General features: G+C 38.1%; 1 protein-coding gene across 1 annotated transcript in view; it reads left to right on the forward strand.

The window, feature by feature from the left end:
- Positions 1-20,544, forward strand: part of adcy2a (adenylate cyclase 2a) — an 85,765-nt gene that overhangs the window by 29,307 nt on the left and 35,914 nt on the right. The window contains exons 4-15 of the mRNA XM_078253421.1: positions 12,444-12,593; positions 14,777-14,925; positions 15,057-15,168; positions 16,903-17,030; positions 17,792-17,950; positions 18,689-18,821; positions 18,912-19,088; positions 19,184-19,227; positions 19,419-19,499; positions 19,793-19,862; positions 20,100-20,197; positions 20,430-20,514. Of these exons, the coding sequence (XP_078109547.1) occupies positions 12,444-12,593; positions 14,777-14,925; positions 15,057-15,168; positions 16,903-17,030; positions 17,792-17,950; positions 18,689-18,821; positions 18,912-19,088; positions 19,184-19,227; positions 19,419-19,499; positions 19,793-19,862; positions 20,100-20,197; positions 20,430-20,514 (1,386 nt within the window). The remainder of the gene's footprint in view (positions 1-12,443; positions 12,594-14,776; positions 14,926-15,056; positions 15,169-16,902; positions 17,031-17,791; positions 17,951-18,688; positions 18,822-18,911; positions 19,089-19,183; positions 19,228-19,418; positions 19,500-19,792; positions 19,863-20,099; positions 20,198-20,429; positions 20,515-20,544) is intronic.

Here is a 20,544-nt window from a genome sequence, read left to right on the forward strand (position 1 = left end):
CGATTGACTTCAAAAAGTTCCAGGGCTCCAGACTGCGACCAAAATTTGAGTGTGTGCGACTGAATTTTACATCCAGTCGCACGTGCGACCAGTAAATTTGCTCCCTTTTTTACATGTTAAACGTCGAAATTTCGGTATCTGAGAGCGCGTAAGGTCAAGCTTATCTGTCCTCTCTGAAAATTGACAGAGAGCGGAGCTCTGACACAAACACACACACTCGCACACACACGCATAGCTGCGGACGGTGCAAACTACGTCGGCTCTGCAGTTTTGTTGAAGTCACAGTGAGTCGCGGAAATGCCGATAAAGTGGTTTCAAGTGTGGTTACAGTTTTTTAAAACTTCACGCAGACAGCGTTTGCTGTGATATGATATTAATGGCGAGGCGAAAGCGGTCGCGGTGCTGTTGACATTACACTTCCTAAGCAGGCACAACAGTGGTTTCCTGCCCTGGTGACTGACTGACAGGCTGAGGTTGTAAGGAAAGGCAACTTTATTTCTACAGCACCTTTCAGCAACAAGGCCATTCAAAGTGCTTTACATGAAACATTAAAGACAGCTAAAAAAGATTATACAAATACAAGAATAAAAGTTACAGTTAGTAAGAAATGAATAATTATTCAATTTAATAGGTTGTAGGGATGGGTTTGGGAGGAGAGAGGGAGGGGTTTAATTTATTTAGAGTGTAACATATTCTAATAAAATAACATAATGTTCTAAGTACATTTTTACATATTTTTTACAACTGAAATAATTGTTTTGTAATTATGGAGGGAAAGTACCAAAAAAAAGGTACCGTTGGGTAACGGAACCGAATTTCAGGTATCGGTACCGATATTGGTTCAGTAGCCTAAACAATGCATGTTTAATTTTAAGTTGAATTCATTGTAATTGTAGACTAGAGCTGATATATATATATATATATATATATATATATATATATATATATATATATATATATATATTTTTTTTTTTTTCTTTCATGACAGCGATGGTGCTATCGGTTAACCTTCTATGTTGCATCTTCAAAAGTGACACTGAATTTGAAACAGCACATTGTAATTTCTGCATCTATTATCAAAGTATTTATTAGTAATACAGTGGAAATTTGTAGAAATGTGAATATTTGGTTAGCATGTTAATTTATGGTGTGTGCCCCTAAATTTTCTGGTTGCGCCCCTAAAAGTTTCAGTTGGGGGCCACTGTGCTCCTAGTGAAAAAAGTTAGTCTGGAGCCCTGCAGTTCGTCACTTTACTCGAACCAAAGTTCCAAACACCATGTATGTTCATGTATGTCTTCTTTAGTCTGTTGGCTATTTAGTTTTTTTCCTGGCACACGTGGCTATTTGCACTTACTGCGGCGTCTTGTGTAGACTGTTTACATATTTATGCTCATCATCTGTACATTTTATGTACTGGTGTTATTGTTGAATACATTGTGAATGTATATTTCTAAAATTGTATGATCTTTTTGTTGAGTTATTATTACACAATACTTTTTCTGATATTCTTGAATCTTGCCCCTGACAAATAACCCATATTACGAAAAAGACTAAAACTAACACTAAAACTAATAAAAACTAATCTAAAACTAAGCATTTTCAAAAAATAAAAACTAAACTAAACTAGGAAACCCACTTTAAAAACGAATTAAAACTAAACTGAATTTGAAAACAAAAAGTCAAAACGAAATAAAAATAAGAACTAATGCAAAATGCGAAACTATAATAACCTTGGAAGGGGCTCACTGTACTTGAAGCAACAAACATACATGATGCTGTTTTATACTCTAAACAGGCATCCTGCTGCCAGACAGAGATGCAAGTCAGGTTTTCTGTCGGGGGTCTTATGAAACATTATAAACATACCCTGTATGTCGCTGTATAATCATCAGTTTTTTTAAACCTTGTAATCTTTATATATTGTTACAGGTAGACATAGCTACCCCATATTATGCATAATCGCTGGGAAGTGCAACCACTGTAGTTTTTTTGTTTTTTTTTTTTTATCCTGATTGAACCTTAATGGAATTGTTTTTCCTTTCCAGACATTTAATGTTTCCCCATTCTGCTCATTTCTGGTCATTTTAAACATATAGTCTGTATTTTTAGCAAGCAAACAAATGTGACCTTTAAACTAAAACTGATTTAGCATAGCAGGTAAGTGATAGAAATTCCAATGTGTTTTTTATACTTCATTAGAAGGTCACCCTATTTCCAGCAGTATTGCTGTTTCAAGCGCAACATGTTCAGGCAGTTGGCATATGCTGGGAAAGACAAAGAAATAACAATATCATGAAATGCAGGCTTTTATTCATTTGAGCTCATTCAAAGCTGATTCCAAAAGTCAATGATTGCCAATAGACCTACGGCTAATTCCAACTAATACATAAAGAAAACAACATTAGTTTAACAAGCATGTCACAAAAGCCACACCTCAGTGGTAATCATAGATTTCAAAGTCCAGCATGCAATTTAACATTTCACAGCCACAAAGGGCATTGCTAGCATACAAAAAGGCCTAGTAATTGTTATTATACTATGTTCTCATCTCAGCCATGACCTACATGTAAATTGCTCTTCTCTACGCTTTTTCTTTGTGTATTGCTGTTTGTCAGCCCCAATGCTCAATCACAGTCTGACTAAATTGTTAATTGTTTCTACACAACAAAGAATGTATTATAAATTGTTATTCATCTTAATGTTAGTTACAATTTTCTATCATACAGTATGACTGCCATTCTAAGATTCTATCCAGGCATCACTAAATGATTGATATCTTGTGTTCAGCATTCCAGCTTTTGGACAATAAAAGGTTGAAAGAACTTCCAAAGCCTATCTGAGCATGAGGGCAACAATAACAATCAAAAAACAAATCTCTTTTAAAAGATAAAGCAAAAGGATCATGTATAGCCTAGTATTCAAAATACATACTGTCCTTCAGATAACAGGAAAACATATCCTGTGCTCATAGACATACAACATAATACACATAATTGTACTCAATGTACTATATTCCCTACTCTTAAACCTGCCTCTGTGAACGCTGCCGTGATGGCCTCTTATTTGGTCTACTTATCTTTCATGTGTAACTGTAGCATGGGCATACTGGCATCTGGGCAGCCTGGGGCTGTACGTTACATGGTCACTATCTGTCAGCCCCTATTGTGCATCAGGTCAGTTTGCCTGTCAGCATAAATCCAGTGGAAAATCTGCCAGGCAGGAGTGTCCTTTAAGGAAATCACCCTTGTAGAAAAATTGGATAGTTTCAGTAAGTGTGAAAGCATAAAAAGGATGTTCTGATGTCCTACTTAAATTATGGGCAATTAGTTAATTAGTTAGTAAGCTATTTCCATCATTCAAATATTTATTGGCAAAACAAATGTTTTTTTGGTCTCAAATAATACATGGTAAAATGTGGTTCTCAAATATTTTATGTGACTCATTTATTTGTGAGATGTTTTACTTTATTTATATATATATATATATATATATATATATATATATATATATATATATTCTAGATTTTAGTTGTAGAAATTGTAGAAATAAAAAGAATTTTAGATATATATCATATATGTAATGTTTGTGGGAAATGTTTAAGAAAATATAGAGGGACTGTGAATGGCAGGCAGAGAAGAGAAGAAAACAAAACACTTTAAATCGGACTGAATTGAAATGAAGTGTGATGCATTTTGATTGATTTGATAAGGAAGATATAGAATTGTCAGTGACTATTTTTTTTTATCTGAAAGATGACAGTGACAGACATATTAGGAAGGCATTCCTAATATTGTGTACAGTCTGTGTGTGTCAAGTTGCAAAGGAATTGTTGGAAGAAGACAGATTGCTGCTCAATCGGCAGTCAAGCTGGCCTGCTGGGCTAGAAGTGGCATTGCCAAGGAACGAAATGCCCACTAGTAAACACAGACTCCGCCAAATCCTGGCAGCTTTATGTTTCCATCCACATTTTATTTGTTAATCAATGACAGTCATGTTGTTTTCTATCAGTTTGTTGACTGGCCAAGTCTGTATTTATTGTTATGATGATGATGATAACAGGTTATGCATTAGGCATAATGTATTATGCTACAAATACAGTAGGTGTGTACAATATGTAGAGTAAAGTGCATACAGTAAATTTTAAATTATGCACTTAATGGACATTCCAGACGGCTGTAGCCAGTACATACATTTGCTAAAAGACAGACAAGCCAGACCATTAAAGCACTTAAAACTAGTTTTAAAAAGCAGAAAGTTGATGAAAATAAATTGACAGTGATGATACTTGACCTTTCTTCTATACAGGATTTTTAAAAGTACAAGTATGAAATGATTCAAGCATGTTACTCTTTTCTTTTTTTCATCTGTCACTAGTGCTATTTAACACACATACAGTAGAAGTACATTCTGTGTGCCATGGAAACAGGACCCTGAGTGGCTTAGTTCTTAAAGGGGAATAGTGAATCCAATATCCTGATGTTTACTCATTTCAACACTTGTAGTAGTGGGACTTATGTCCGTGAAAACTGCTTTATCATTACATTTTACTTACTTTTGTTCTTATTTTTCAAAAACAAATTAGTAACTTTATCAGTGTTTGGACAGGTGAAAATCAGTCAACAATTAGTCAACAATTAAAAAAACATGGAGAAAATTGTATTATAAAAAATAGGTATATCATACAAAATGTACCTTATATACTGAATTAATATAGTATTATGCGAGTATTTTTGCATAAGCCATGAGCATGAGCCAACTTTTTAAGTGATTCAGGCCATGAAAAGGCATTAGCTAAATAAATGCTGAAGATATGCATTGTAATATGAACACTTTTAATAAATAACTCCCACACTTAAAATCAATACACCCTTGAGGAAATAGGATATAAATGGTCATTATTAAATTGTCTTTCTATATCTTTAGCTCTGAAATGCATCAACTGCGACACAGAGATACTCAGAGATCCTAACTATCTGCTAATGTACAAAGGCATCTAAGTAATCTACCACTTATCATTATATGTAGCCTGATTTGATCAGTTCCTTGAATTTCCGTTCTGTTGTAAGCCAGATTTGATTAGAAGCCATTTTCTTTGTGTATTTCTATAATGTTCTGCTTTGTGTGAGTGAGAAACAGTACATAGAAACAAGAATACATACACACCTGTCTGTCCTGTCCATATGTCCCTCTTTCCATAAGGAACATTTTGGATATCATTCTTCCAGAAAATTAACTGTGCGTGCGTGCGTGTCTGTGTGCGTGTCTGTGTGTGCGTGTGGGTGCTGTATATTTGTGCTTTTGTGTGTGTCAGACAGAGAGTACATGCATGCATTTGCTTCTGTGTTTCTCTGGCAATATGTCAGTGTCAGTTTAACCCTTTGTGTTGGGACAGCATCAGGCCTACATGCTCCTTTTTTAGATAAGAGCAGGGAGGTTGGGTGACAGGATGCTCTAAGGCTTATGTGTCTAAGAAACTACATTGGCGTTGCAGACCTTTTATTTTGACTCTTAAAGGCATACTATGCATCTTTTCCAGCTTCGGTAGGGGGACCGAACTGGTGGGACGCCACTTTGGTCCCCCTACAGTTGTCTCATTGGAACTACAGCTCGCGAGCTGCAGTTCCAATGAGACAACCTGTAGGGGGACCGAAGCTGGAAAAGTTGTATAGTATGCCTTTAACTGGAATTGTGAATAAAATGTTTCTCTGAATGCATTTTTCATAAATTGCTTACAGAGTTGGGGGTATTAAGGTCACTGGTTCAGATACTGTAATCGGTTGGGAAGAAGTTGGTGAAGAAGTTTAATGATTCATTCTGGGCTATCCCTGAAACAGCTACTGTTGTTTCGAGGCACTAACATCTTGAAGACTGCAACAAAAAGGCCAGTTGGTTTTGTCTTAATACTTCTAGTTATTCTACGAGATATCCTGTTGTTGATGTACACATGCTACATTTAACTGTTACAGTAATGATTTCCTGCCCAACATTTTACAGCTTAAAGTGGACCTATTATATAGCATTTACAGGTTCATACTTGTTTACATGCTTTAATGTTCAAAAACACTTTTCTCATACTGCCCATGGCTGCTACACCTGTATTCACCCTCTGTATGAAATGCTCTGTTGAAGCACCTGTCTCTTTAAGCCCCCCTCACGAAAAAGCCCAGTCTGCTCTGATTGGTCATCGCATGTCTGCGAGTCTCTGATGCTCCGCTGTGTTCTTTCACTCTAGAGCCTTAGACTGACTGCAACAGAGTATATAGACTTTCTACTGTGAAAAATCAAAAATAAAGACTTCTAAACCAAATACTACACAACCCAACATGTTCCAGCAGTAATGTGACCCGAAATTGGGGAGAATTGACCAACATTGGCCGCCAAGATTACAGCTATTTGGTGTTATAGAATATAGCATCACTTTCTACCGTCAAAAGCTTCTAAACAAAATACTACCCAACCGGAAATGTTTCAGGAGTAATGTGACCAGGAATTGGGGAGAATTTAACAACATCGGCAGCCAAGATTACATCTTTTACTGCCGTTAGCATGCAGCTACATGCGACAATGTTAACACTGCAGTAGCTAAAAAAAAAAAAAGAACTCCAGTCCTGCCTGGCTGGAGCAGATGACTAATAATAGAAGACCGACTTGGAGTTGCGCAACACTTAGCCGAGAGTAGAATTAAACGTTGAAACCGGATTTTTCTGAAATACGTTTACCTCATTACATAACATAACATGAAAATCCAACATTATGACATTTTATAATAAAACTCTTAATGCTTTGGCTCGTGACACAGTGACAGCGATAGCGTGACCCGGTTTAGCTCACGATACATCCTGGCTAAGTTACCGTATGCAACACTTGAAATGCAATGATGCATCTGTAACGATAAATTATTAATAATGAATTTATAATTATTTATTTATAATTAATAATTGTAAATGATTTTCTGTCTGGGCAAAACATTCATCGCAACCATATGATCTTCAGGCAATGCTAACTCGGTAATAGAGTACTGTAAAAAAAAAACGACAGCAGGTGTAGTAAAAACAATAACGCCAAAGCGGCCACTAGAGTCAACACAAACTGAAAGTTACAAATAGCCACTTTAAAGGGGCGCTATGCAGTTTTGGCCATTTCTTCGCTTTTTGCTCGCAGGTTTCTCTATTGAGCTCCCCCTACAGCTATCTATCGGAATAGATATTTGGCAGCTCCTATGTTTACTTGTGTCTGACTCCTCGCTCGGTCAGTCTGCCGTTTCCTCTTTCTCTGTTCCTCCGACAATGCTTTCCTAGCTTTCTGCTTCTTTTTTGCCGGCTCAACCATGACGATAGTGTGAAAAACTCCATCGTTACCTTGTTAGCCGGTTCCTGAATGGCCGTATGTGCGCAGTGCTGTGAAGCAATTCGTTAACATCATGAGACCTGATATCACGCGATACTTCCTGATGCTGAGGCCGGCGGCTCACCGGCCGAAAGTTGCAAGGGTGGTTTTTCCGCTCACAGGCGAGATGACCACCATTCAACTCGGAAAAAGTCATATAACCATTCCAATGACTCCGAAGCTGTTCAGTTAAGGTAAATTAAGTTAAAAAAAACTGCATAGTTCCCCTTTCAGGAAAATGGCCGAATAAACCTCTTATGGACATAAAATAGCACATTGTTGCTCAAGTACATCATGAAGGCCCCTGTAAAAGAACAGTTTGACATTTCGGGAAATATGCCTATTTGCTTTCTTGCCGAGAGTTGGATAAGAAAATCCACCACGTCTGTACAGTAAATGTGAAGCCATCTCCAGCAGTGTCTCTGCTGATTGCCCGGCAACCTCACGTGACGATAAGATCCAGGAGGTGACTGTGCCTGGCCAAGAACCACACAAACCCTCGTAAAACCACAACATATCGTTTGTACACTTTGGATTATGAACAGATGAGACTAGCTATTTCCAGTCTTCATGCTGAGCTCAGCTAACTTGTTGCTGGCTACATATTTACCATATAGACGTATGAGTAATATCAATATTCTCAGCATGAAGTGAATCAGCGTATTTTCCCAAAATGTCAAACTATTCCCTTAGAAGCCCACATGTGCATGCACATACACACACTCATATTCAGTAGACATGCATTTTTTGGTATGTTTAATTTACTTTAATCTCATGTAATTTAAATATTTCACACTCACTGAACAATTTGTAGAACAAGAAAACACCAGTCTGTCCTACCAGAGATTTGTAAATGTCAGCCATTAAATGTCCACAGTCGCACATTGCTCTAATGTGCATACAAACTGCCAAGGAGGTATTAAGTGAGAGGGAACCATGCTGACGTCTCCGCTTTGTCAAGTCCATTAAACTTTACAGTGCTGGCTCATTGAAGTCTTAACCAGCTCATTCATTGAAGAGGTGAAAGCCCCATGTTGGGTCCAGATTTATGTTCATGTAATACTTACTGTAATAAATATTTAATTACTTTTTTCCTTTCCTGCATGGTGTGTACATCAGTCATTTATTGTTACATTATTATATTGGTATTTTCCTAAAACTATATTCTTCTCTGTTACTAAAACGTGGGAAGAATGATCTGGCTACTTGATATAAGAATATATTTAGTCTTTTATATTAGTATTTCTACACAGCTCTGCTTTACAGCAGTCGAATGCTCTTTAAGGATAAAACATGTTTTATGTAACAAATATCAATAACTTTTATAATGAATATATGTGTTGAACTTTGGAATACTCCAAATATCAAAATATCCAAACTGATGTTAAAATTAGTGATGTGAATAGTTTACAGCAATTTCAAAATTCACCCTCTGTATTTTTATATCATTACCTATCCTCTTAGACCCAAAACAATCTTTTTCATTTGCATTCTTTGTTATACAATTTTGAGTGTAAAATCACCAATATTTCATTGCAGTACTCACACTCTATTTAAGCTTCATCTAATAGAATTTCACGTAGACTCTTAGCGGTAGCAACTGTTGCATATTACATGCATTGCCTGTTTAAGGGGAAGTTAGGCTTTATTTGAATCCAAATGAACGTATTTTGCTGACTTGATATTTATCTTTCATTGGTTTCTCTTTTCCCTTTTTTAATCCCACTTCACTTCTCTCTTGAGAATTGTTGAGAAGTGTATTTTGTTGACTAGTCAGTCAGTTTTACTTGTGGTAATTTCTGTTGAAGGGATCATGTAAGCTAGTCTGCTGGACATCTGTTGCCAACAGGCCATTAAACAAGATTCACCTTCACAGTGATCTTAGATAGCTATCTTGCTTTACACATGGGAGTATAATAGCAGCCATAATAGCCCACATAGGGCTATGAATGATGCACACAGCTGACCTTTGAGATGGCCTGAATTGCTGTCTGTCTACATTGTCTTGTCTGACAGACAGTAGTAGCTCTCAGCTCTAACTGAATGCAATCAGTGTAACAGCTAAAACACTTTATACATAAAAAGTTTGTGAGTGGATGAACCACAAACTGAGGGGTTTGTCAAAACATTAAAATAGGTTTGTTATGTTTCTGCTTTCTGCAGCATGTTATAAAGTATCAGACTCTTTTTGCTGCTTAAAAGAAGATAATCTCCAGTAGAGAAATGCACCCCATTTATCTTTGCATTCTGCTGTATTGTCAAGGAAATCTTCAAGTCCAACTTTACTAGTGAGAACCGGCTTCTTGAAAGCAGTGAGTAAGTTGTCAATCTTTCCAGACATAGACTCTTTTTTTACCACCTCCACTCCCAATAGCCACAAAGAAGAAGCCTGGTGATTTACTTACATCACATGTACGTATTGAGGACTACAAAACGGCAAACGCAAAGTACTAGTGCAACACAATTTTAATTAAAAGAGAAAATAAATGCGTACCTGATTTAATTGGTAATTATGAGGATGCTTTAAGGTTACTTAAAGTGAGATTATACAATATTGCATACAATATATAGGCTGTATGAAAACCCTTTTTTATAAAGCAGCTTAAAAAGGCCCCAGTCCATCTTCTTTTGCCTGCTTTCAGTCATTCAGTGTACTTGTCTGAACCCGTTGCTCTAAACACTACTCTGTAGCACAAAGTTCAGACCGTTTTGTCCGACTTTCTATGAAAATTAAACAGTCGTGAACTAAGCCAGGCTTGTAAATGTATTGCCTTTAATCTAAAGACAGTAATGTTCAGTCTTTGGAAATGCAGAGAGGAGATAATAAATTCAGTGCATAGTGAATACAGTGAAAAGATGTGAACATAAACCAAGCCAGCAGACCTCATATACACATGGTCTCTGCCCCTGATGCTTTTGTCAAATATAAAGGAGAAACCGGTACATTGATGGTTTGCAGTACATTCATCTAATATATTTAGAACAGCATTTAGAGTACAGAGTGTGAACATACAAATCAGATCCTGTTTTCTGTGTTTCCCGTGTGGGTATTGTACTCATAGTTGAAGTCATTGCTTGTTATAATTATTGGTTGTGCATTATTTTATAGATGTTATGAACAAGTTATTGAACTGTGCTAATAGATCAGCAGAAAACGTCATGTCTACTGTTAGCAAAAGGATGAGAATTGTAAAGACAAAGTTTGACACCATATATTAAAATCATCTATATGCAGATCATCTGTAGGAGGTACTCATGAGTACAGCTGTGTGTGTGTGTGTGTGTGTGTGTGTGTGTGTGTGTGCGTGTGCGTGTGCGCGTGCCTGCGCTTTCTCTGGCTTGCAGCTCTACAATACATAGACTAGTAAAAAAGATTCACTGATGTAGGTTTTCTGTTTCAAAAAGTCTGAAATATAAATCCTTTAACGCAAAACCTACCCTAGTTGTCTACTGGCAGTTGACTGATAGGATTATATAAAATACATAAACTATACAAATCCCATAAACGTTTGTGAGCTGAAAGATACATGATGTGGGCATTTATACTTTAGGTTTTTGCTTGGAGAATTTTTACTGATGTTTCTTCTTTGTGCAAAAGGGCACAGGCTTATTCTCCCGGTGCTGTAATGTCAAGCATATTTACATCAAAAGGAGAGAGCAAATTGCCAGTGGTCAGTGTGACAAGAAGGTCACCATTATGCTGGAAAGTAAGACGAGACTGCAAGTGAAAGGGAAATTGGTGAAAATGAGACAAGGCAGGGAAACGAGAGAGAATGGGAAGTATGAAGGAGGGTTCAGGAGCGGGAGAAAATCATCTTTTTTAAGATGCGATGGGAGAGAACCATTAAATTGTCCATTTGCAAAATATTGAGCGCAAGGTTATTAGGGCCCCTGGGTCTTTATGCCTTCACCTGTCATCACTGGCCACATCCTATCATAATAGCTCCTGTAATGGGGCTTCCTGTGTAGTGTTGCAATAAGGGATGCATGAAATGTGAATGAAGGTAAAGAACAGTTTTGAAATGAAAATAAACAGAATGGACTGCACTTCTCACAGTTTGCCACTTTGTGGGTATACTGAGGAGCTTTGGTTGGAGTAAGCATTTATCCTTCTGTGTCATATTTAACATTTTGTATTCTCTGCTGTTAGTGGGATATTGACTGAAAAAGGGGGATAGCGTACGCAATGAGTTCCACACATGCAGGGGCAATACACGCATGCAGGGGCTGTTATCTTTATATTTTGTCCTTGGATGTCAGCCCAGGGGGTAATAACACTAATTAAGAAACAGACTTGATGTACGGTGAACATGAACCCAATGGACAGTCTATTTATATAGACAAGAGGTGCGGACACACCATTAGCCACTGGGTTTATATACATTAGTTTTTATTTTTTTAAATACTTTTTTTAGCAGGATAGAAGGAAGATTGATCAAGCTACAGTAAAGCTGATGCAGGGAATATATCACACTAGTTTTAGGTAATTAACAACTGAGCAGGGGTAGTATAGAGGGCACACACATCTAATTGCCCCATCTTACAGTTGTACTGTATTTCTCTATCTCTGAGGTGCTGTGGAAACTGTTTCCTTTAAATAAGAAAAAAATGAAGTAAGCTGTGTTGTTTATGTATGCCACATTGCCCTTAGAGTAAATATAGTTCAGTGTGCGGGGCTGGATGTTGACATCACTGCAGAATCTCAGTTGCCAGGGCCTAGTACCCTTTACTTAAGAGGTTTTTCTTTTGCCTTCCTTTCATGCCATAAAACTCATTGCCCTCTTAGGACTTGGAATTCCTAAAGCACAATACTGCTTTCATACTGGGACATGAGAAAACGGCTGTTTTATGACTGTTGCCACAGAATAAAATGGCTTTTCTGATACTGCCTATTCATGTACAATAGTTAACACACCAACAGATGTGTTGAATGTATTCCCTTTCACAGCTCTATTTCTGCTCTTTCAAATAAATGCCAGATTACGAGTCACGCATTCATATATTTTACTTTTTAATTTATCTAACACCAGCTTTGTCTGTCCTCTGTTTCTGTCTAGATTTTGGCCAATATCATCATTTTCTTGTGTGGCAACATGGCGGGGGCATACCATAAACATCTGATGGAGTTGGCACTTAAACAGACTTATCAGGACACCTGCAACTGCATCAAGTCCCCAATCAAACTGGAGTTTGAGAAGAGACAACAGGTAAAGTGGTGAACAAATCTTAATGACCAGTGAGCCAGTGAAAGTCAGGCCAGGAGTGAGTGATTGAGTACATGTTGTGGTCTTGCTGGTGATAAGGGTGGTGTTGATTACAATAATGATGGGGAATGAAAATATACATATAAGTAATGGATTATGAGAGTGTGGCAGAGATGATAATGATGACAACGACAGAACTGTCTGTAAGGCAACAAATTAAACAGTAGATTAATTTAAACATTATGGCACACCCAGGACTTGATATTTAATCCAGATCAAAATAACTAATGTTGATTCAAAAAGTTTTTTTGAGTTGTTTCATTAAAATACCCTCACTGCAACTTCATCCATAATTTTGTTGTAAGACAAGATGTAGATGTGTGTCTCATACACCTGCACTGTGTCGTAATGGTGTTAAACAGTCCCTCTGTAGGCATGTACCATTTATCTTCTTGCTGTGCTTGCAGACTTTGACCTAATGAGTCATCATGATCTCTGCATATAGCTGTCAGTGCTTGATTCCTGTGGTTTAGGAAGGGAAGGAGTCCACAGAGGATTTGTGTTGTGTTTTACAGAATGTGGAATCTGTTAATGACCTTAGTTAGTGTAATGATGGTGTTGAGTCCCTGGAGCCTATTGCATGTGCTAAATTCTCTGTAGTAAAAGCTCTTTATCTACCTATGACAGCTGGCTGAAATCTTTGCAGTTGATTAACAAGATATACGAACGTCTGCAACTACATTTTCATCTGCAGCACATTATTCCCTCTAAAATAAGTCTATTGACATCCATCCATTTGTACTTTTTGGTGTGTTGCCTGATCAACTGCCATCACAACTGTGTCCACATTCTAAAGCAAACTCAAAACTTTACTATTTTGTAGTTATTGTCCCACTAAATCTGTCTTTCCGGCTTTCCACATATGAAGGTTATTACAATTAATTCAGGTGAATGCAGGTGGTGCTGCTGCTTACGGGCAGCATGGCTTCCTGTGAGAAATTAGCAAAGTGTTGATTAAAGCTTACTGCTGTGCAAGCCTGGGATGTAGTTTTTTACTACAGCTGCTGCAGTTGTAGCTTTTGGGTTCAGTCAGATGAGGGTGAATGCAGCTGTTGTTGTGAAAGCTCAGGCTTGGGGTGGAGCTGGTTATCCCTTTGGTGAATCCAGCTTTTGTTGTTACAACTGCCATGAGTGAATCTGAAAATGCCTCGGGTGGAGCGCTTTGCAGTAGCCCAGGAGTGCTACTGCTGCCTGCGACAGATGTGCAGAGACCCATTTTTCTCTGGTGCTCATAATATATGCTGTTTGCTGCATGCTTTTATCCAAAGTGCCCTGCAGTACAGTGAGTGCATACATTTTGGGTGTGTGAGTGGTCCAAGGGGGACTATGGGAATTCATCATAAACCCAAAGCCTTGGCAGCGTTTGTTAGCAGCCACCATGGAACTTTCCTTCATGTAGAACCCTCTAAGCCTCAGCAGCGGTGCAGGGAGATGATCAGTGGTGCAAGGGAGACTTGTTAGAGTTGGCGGTGACTTTGGCTTAATTAAGTGTTTTCTCATATCTTGAACTTGTAACCCTAATCAGAGTTTCATTTGCTAACTACTGGGCAGGTTGGATTAGAGTAATACCCACAGTAACTTCAGAGAGAAACGGAGAGAGATGATTAAGCTACCACTAAATAAAAGAGAGGTTGTGAGGTGAATAACAGTTGAGTCTGTCTTCTGGTGGCTGTCAGTAAAATAATACGCACTGTAAAACATTTTTTTAATTGATTATTAATTTAAATTACAGGAAGTCAACCTGACACAATGTAGTGCCCAATTAACCTTCACTTAGCACTTGGAGCTTTTCTGGATACCTGCGACAAAAAATGCTGAGAGCTTTTTGTTTCCTCCTGTCTTCAAAGGTTGATGATTCAGAATTAAATTATGACTGAATTCAATTAAATATCAACTTGCAGAAAATTTAAAACTGTTTTAGTGACAAGTCAAGGTCCCTGGTGATTTTTCTTGGAAAACATCCTAACTTTGGATGTGAGTGATTCTTTGGGGCGATGGAGAAGATGAATCCCTGTGAAGAAAATACTCTGAAGGACAAACACATGTAATAATCTGCTTATTTATTCTTGATTTTCCTGACCATCCCTCTACTACTAATTATTCTGTCTTTGTGTTACTGACATTAGGAGCGTCTCCTGTTATCTCTGCTGCCAGCTCACATTGCCCGTGTGATGAAAGCTGAGATCATCCAGAGACTGAAGGGCCCAAACTTCGGCCAGATTGAGAACACAAACAATTTTCACAACCTCTATGTCCAGAGACACACTAATGTCAGGCATGTATTTTTTATTTGGATTACCACTTATTTGACCAAGCAGTAGTGTACTCGAAAGCTACGGTTTTCCTGGAAAACATACATTATAAAACCATTATATTATATTATAATGATTTTTTTCCCATCTCTAGTATACTGTATGCTGATATAGTGGGATTCACACGGCTGGCCAGTGACTGCTCACCTGGAGAGCTGGTGCACATGCTGAATGAGCTGTTTGGCAAATTTGATCAAATTGCAAAGGTAGACATTTGATTATTGGACTGTACCACTAACTAGGGCTGGGCGATATGGACTAAAAATCATATGGCGGTATTTTTCGGCTGAATGGAGATACACAATATATATCTCGGGAATATTTTCCAAAATGGGCTAAATGTTCAGTTTTAAGTCAAAGCCACATGTGAGATGTCACAAGCACTTTTATTAAACAGATTGTGATCAAATTAAAATGCAAAGACAGAGTTTCCTTCCCAGTTTGAAATATACAGCTGCAACACATGTAAATGAAAAATTATCTAAAATAAATAGCCTAGGCTATATTAAATACAAAGGCCTATCTCTGAGAAAGCTCCTTTACTTGTTTTCAAAACAATAACAGACTAAGATTAAAAGAGAGAGGTGAGGGAGCGGGAGAGGGGAAGTGTGATTGACTGAAGTGTATGATATAAACATTTTCTTTGATCATGAAGCCGATTGTTATAGTACAATTCTCTGGTTTATCAGTAAGTGTTTGAACTACACTGCAGACTGGATTCTCTATAGTGACGGCTGACTCATGAAAGGCTCCAGAGCGGGTTGAATGCGCATCGGCAGGTCGGCGGCGTTACAAACGTCTCGTGTATAAAATGTCTGTATTGTCATTGCGCTGCATTTTTATGAACTATGAATATAAGGCCATGAGTCACATCTCTCGCCCAGGTCCAGCAGGCGCCGTCTCACACTTCTCTGTTTTTCACCGTGGCGGCCGCCATAACAGAAAGTTACCAGCGGAAACACTGGTACAAATACAGGTTTTCCTCTTAAGCTTAACAATATACAGCTTTGTTAATAACAATTGAAATTGTAGAAAAATATCAGCAGTGTGGACCGGCGCTGTGTCTCTCCATGTTGCAGGAGAGCTGTGTGTGAGTGGGGGCGGGGCTGCACGGAGAGTGAGAGGACAGATCCAAACACAGGAACGGGTTTCCAGAAGAAATGGGTCATGTAACGCAACATTAAATCATATTGATATAAACGGTATTGTCTAATCTCATAACTTGTTTGAAAATATATCGATATAAGGTAAAATATCGATATATCGCCCAGCCCTACCACTAACTAACCACTAACACATCCTAACAACGTATACATTTTGCTTCCTCATTGGGGGCTAAATGATAAATCTCTCATACATCTTGCATCTTACGTCTCTCATACATCTTAAACCATGTGAAGGGTCAAATCCACCTGAAATGTAAATATACCACCATGAGTCACCATTTTGGCGATGTATCTTGCATTTGTAGTCTCTTTTAATTGCTTCATGATGAATTTGTCTTATTCCTGAAAATACCTGGTCAAACATCGCAATTGACTTCAAACTGAAATATTTGCAGTGCAGATACACCACAATTTGTACTGCAACTATCTTAAAAAAAACTTTTTTCCCCCTGCATTCATAACTATATCTGGTAAACAGACTGTATCAGGTTTTAATAGCAGCCTGTCAAAATCAATCTTTCTTCAGTCTCTGTTCAGTCATACATGGACAAACTGATCATAGAAAATATAGTCTGACAGTTCAATTTTCCCCCTCACATTAACATTGATAAAGTATAACACAGTGTAGCTTCTGTTTTAAGTCGTGTTGAATGTAAAACATCTGAGGGTGGATTTTCCCTCATAGGCTTTATATGTGATTCAATTAAAAAGCTTTCTGTACTGTCTATCAACGGGACCTTTATCTGAGCCTGTGTTCCACCTTTTTATATGCAGGAAAATGAATGTATGCGGATCAAAATCCTTGGCGACTGTTACTACTGTGTGTCTGGCCTGCCGGAGTCTCTGCCGAACCATGCTAAAAACTGTGTGAAAATGGGTCTGGACATGTGTGAGGCCATCAAGTAAGTGCCAGTTATATAACAGTGCTGCTAAAGAACATCCCATTTTTGGAATGCTTGCTTCTCTCTTTCACTGTGCAGTATATCTTCAACCATACAAACATCCCCCAACTCTGCAGTACTAATGTTGGGTACAACTTTGGCATCAGTGATGTTAAAATATCTGACCAGAAATAAAATGGCTGGAAATAAATGATAAAGAAACATGCACAGCAGTGGCTCATTCATCATACTCCAACCTCCAACCACATGAATGCAGAAATGAAATGCAAAGAAATTGCCTCATGCTGATTCTTGTGTCTGTTAACTCAGCTACGCCCTGAAGACTCTCAAGAGTCTCATTACACTATTTAGGTATTACTTTTGACTACCTGCATTTCAAAGATTGTTTGGATATGCCTTTAAGCACAGTGCTTTTTGAACTACATGTATTGAAGCATCCATACCCGTAATGATGATGAAGTACTTGCTAAGTATTAGCTTAGATGTAGAGACTTTTTTTTTTATTGCCAATTTAGTTGCATGAAATGTTTGGTAAGTGTGAGGTCCTATCTCACCTTTAGGTGTCAGTCTGAGACAAAGGGCAGGGGGCTGCAACAGAATTAAAAGAGAGAGAAAGACCTTAAATAATAAAGTTTAATTGAGAAAAGAAAAAAATACCATAAAGGTCAGAGAGAAGAATTTCCTCTTTTCTAACAAGGTATATAGCTGATGATTTTTCGGTTACTCCACATTAGTAAGACTTGTTTTTTGGTACATGACAGGAAAGTGCGAGATGCCACTGGGGTTGACATCAACATGCGTGTCGGTGTGCACTCTGGGAATGTCCTTTGTGGTGTGATTGGACTTCAGAAATGGCAATATGATGTTTGGTCACATGATGTCACACTGGCCAATCATATGGAAGCAGGAGGCGTACCAGGGTAAGTGAACCGGAAGTAAAACAGAAGCACTTGTTACCATTTGCATAATGACAATGGCAATTTCATTTATAAAGCACCTTTCATCACACTTTCATAAACTCAAAGTGCTTTACATTGAAAGACAAAATATAAAAATATAAGCATGAACAACAAAAATAAGGATACAGTATAAGCATCAACACAACAAGACAATCTACACAACACACACACACACACACACACACACACACACACACACACACACACACACACACACACACACACAGACAGACAGACAGACAGACAGACAGACAGTCACAGTCAGTCAGTCAGTAAATAACCAAAAGCCTGAGAGAATAGTAAAGTTTTGAGCTTGCTTTTGAATGTGGACACAGTTGTAATGGACCTCAGGCCATCAGGCAGCTTGTTCCAGAGTGCAGGACCACAGTTACTGAAGGCATCCTCACCGGACCTAGATTTCATTCTGGGTACAGCTTGAGTACCTCTGCCTGATGACCTGACAGGCCTGATGGGGCTATGATATGTTAGCAAGGCAGATGTACTGCGGAGCTAAGCAATTAAGTGTTTTATGGACTTTTAGCAGGATTTTGAAGGTGATTCAGTGTTGTAGCCAATGCAGTTTTTTTTAGTACCGGAGTAGTTATGGTCAGTTTCTACTGAATGATACTGTACCAAAAGAATACCGAGAACCATTCTTAATATTCATAGAAAGCCACTTACACAACTGTTTCTTGCTAGGCGAGTCCACATTACCTCAGAGACACTGGAGCACCTGAATGATGCCTATAAGGTGGAAGATGGGGATGGGCAAGAAAGAGACCCCTACCTGAAGGAACATGGAGTCATCACTTATCTGGTCATCAACCCAAAGGTACCGTAGCACATCTATCATATCCATTGAAATGTATACTGGACATTGAATAAAATGCAATTAAATGACACTATTTCCATATTTGTCCAGGTGGAGCATCGGAGCCCACAGTATCATTACCGTCCCAGACACACTGTAGACGGGGCAAAGATGAGAGCCTCCGTCAGGATGACCCGCTACCTGGAGTCCTGGGGAGCAGCCAAGCCCTTTGCCAACCTGCACCACAGAGACAGCATGACTAATGAGAATGGGAAGATCAACACTGCTGTGTGTAATTTTTGGTATATATATGTTGTGATTTAGGTGATGGGGAGGTTCAGCTGTAGCTTGTAACCCATTTTCTCCTCTTGTTCTGTGTCTAGGATGTGCCCATGGGGCAGTATCACTTCCAGAGGAGATCAGAAAGGCAAGCAGCTCATTTTACAGCTCCGGAACAATTTTCTTTGGCAGGATTATCCTCGTTCCTAACAGTACAGAGACAGACGACAAGATGTTTATTAAGACTATACTTCTGCTAGAGGCTTTGATGTGTGTGACTAATATTATGTGAACTTAAAAGATATTTGGTCTTTTTTTTCTTCTGTTTACTCATTAAAGAACAAAGTCTCAGAAGAAACGGTTTGAGGAGGAACTTAACGAGAGGATGATCAGGACCTTTGATGGGATAAATTCGCAAAAGTAGGGTCATTTAAAACAAAACAAACACAAATGTTGATGACTTAAATATGATTGTGCAAAAATACATGCAAAAAATGTAACTGATTAAATATGGCACATTGAAGCAAATTATGGCATAAACTGTATCTTACTGTTTTTTATTGAATACCTGCCACCTGTTGAACATTCTGAACAAATTCAAAAATGTTTATCTTAAATTTTTTGTAAAAACACAATTTATTTTTAACAGTGCCTGTTTTCTCCCTTTTATCTGGTCTATAACTATGTGTTATCTTATATCGTTATGCTTCCAGACAGTGGCTCAAGTCAGAGGACATCCAAAGAATATCATTATTCTTTCACAACAAATCCTTGGAGAAGGAGGTAAGAGGCAGCACAAGTAAATTGGCATCATTCACCCCTCAGTGGATATACAGTATTGGACAAGTTGTTTTAAAAAGACTTAAGAACATACTGTTACTGCTTGTTCCTTTGCCTACATTTTGCTTACCCTGAAATCTTGTAAATTACAAGGTGTGCACACTTGAGACACTTTTGTAGCCCTGATATCAGTTTTAAAAGCCTTTTTGTTGAAACTTGACCTTCTTTTTATCCTTTCAGTACAGAGCAACAAACTTGCCGGCCTTCAAATACTATATCACCTGCGCCTGTTTGATCTTTTTCTGCATTTTTATTGTGCAGATTCTCGTCCTTCCAAAGTACGTGTGCTTTATTTCAAAGTATTACAGGAGTAAAATAACTGTTGACCCAATGTTTTACTCTGTGTTAGTGTGGAAAACAGTATATGTATTATTATGCAGTTACCCTTGATAATGTTTCCATGCCTTGATAAGTCATTTTGAGCTAAGAGCAGTGTTAATGACATTTTGCACAATTACATTAAACTTTCAGTGAATTAAACTTGGTAAACTTGATGATGTATTTTTTTAGGACAACTGTCTTGGGGATATCCTTTGGAATAGCTTTTCTTATCCTCTCCTTGATCCTCTTCATATGTTTTATTGGGCACTTCCTGGTGAGTAAATCCATTTACTTCTATTGTCAT

Source organism: Sander vitreus, chromosome 6 (genome assembly GCF_031162955.1).
Source record: "Sander vitreus isolate 19-12246 chromosome 6, sanVit1, whole genome shotgun sequence".
NCBI classification, from domain to species: domain Eukaryota; kingdom Metazoa; phylum Chordata; class Actinopteri; order Perciformes; family Percidae; genus Sander; species Sander vitreus.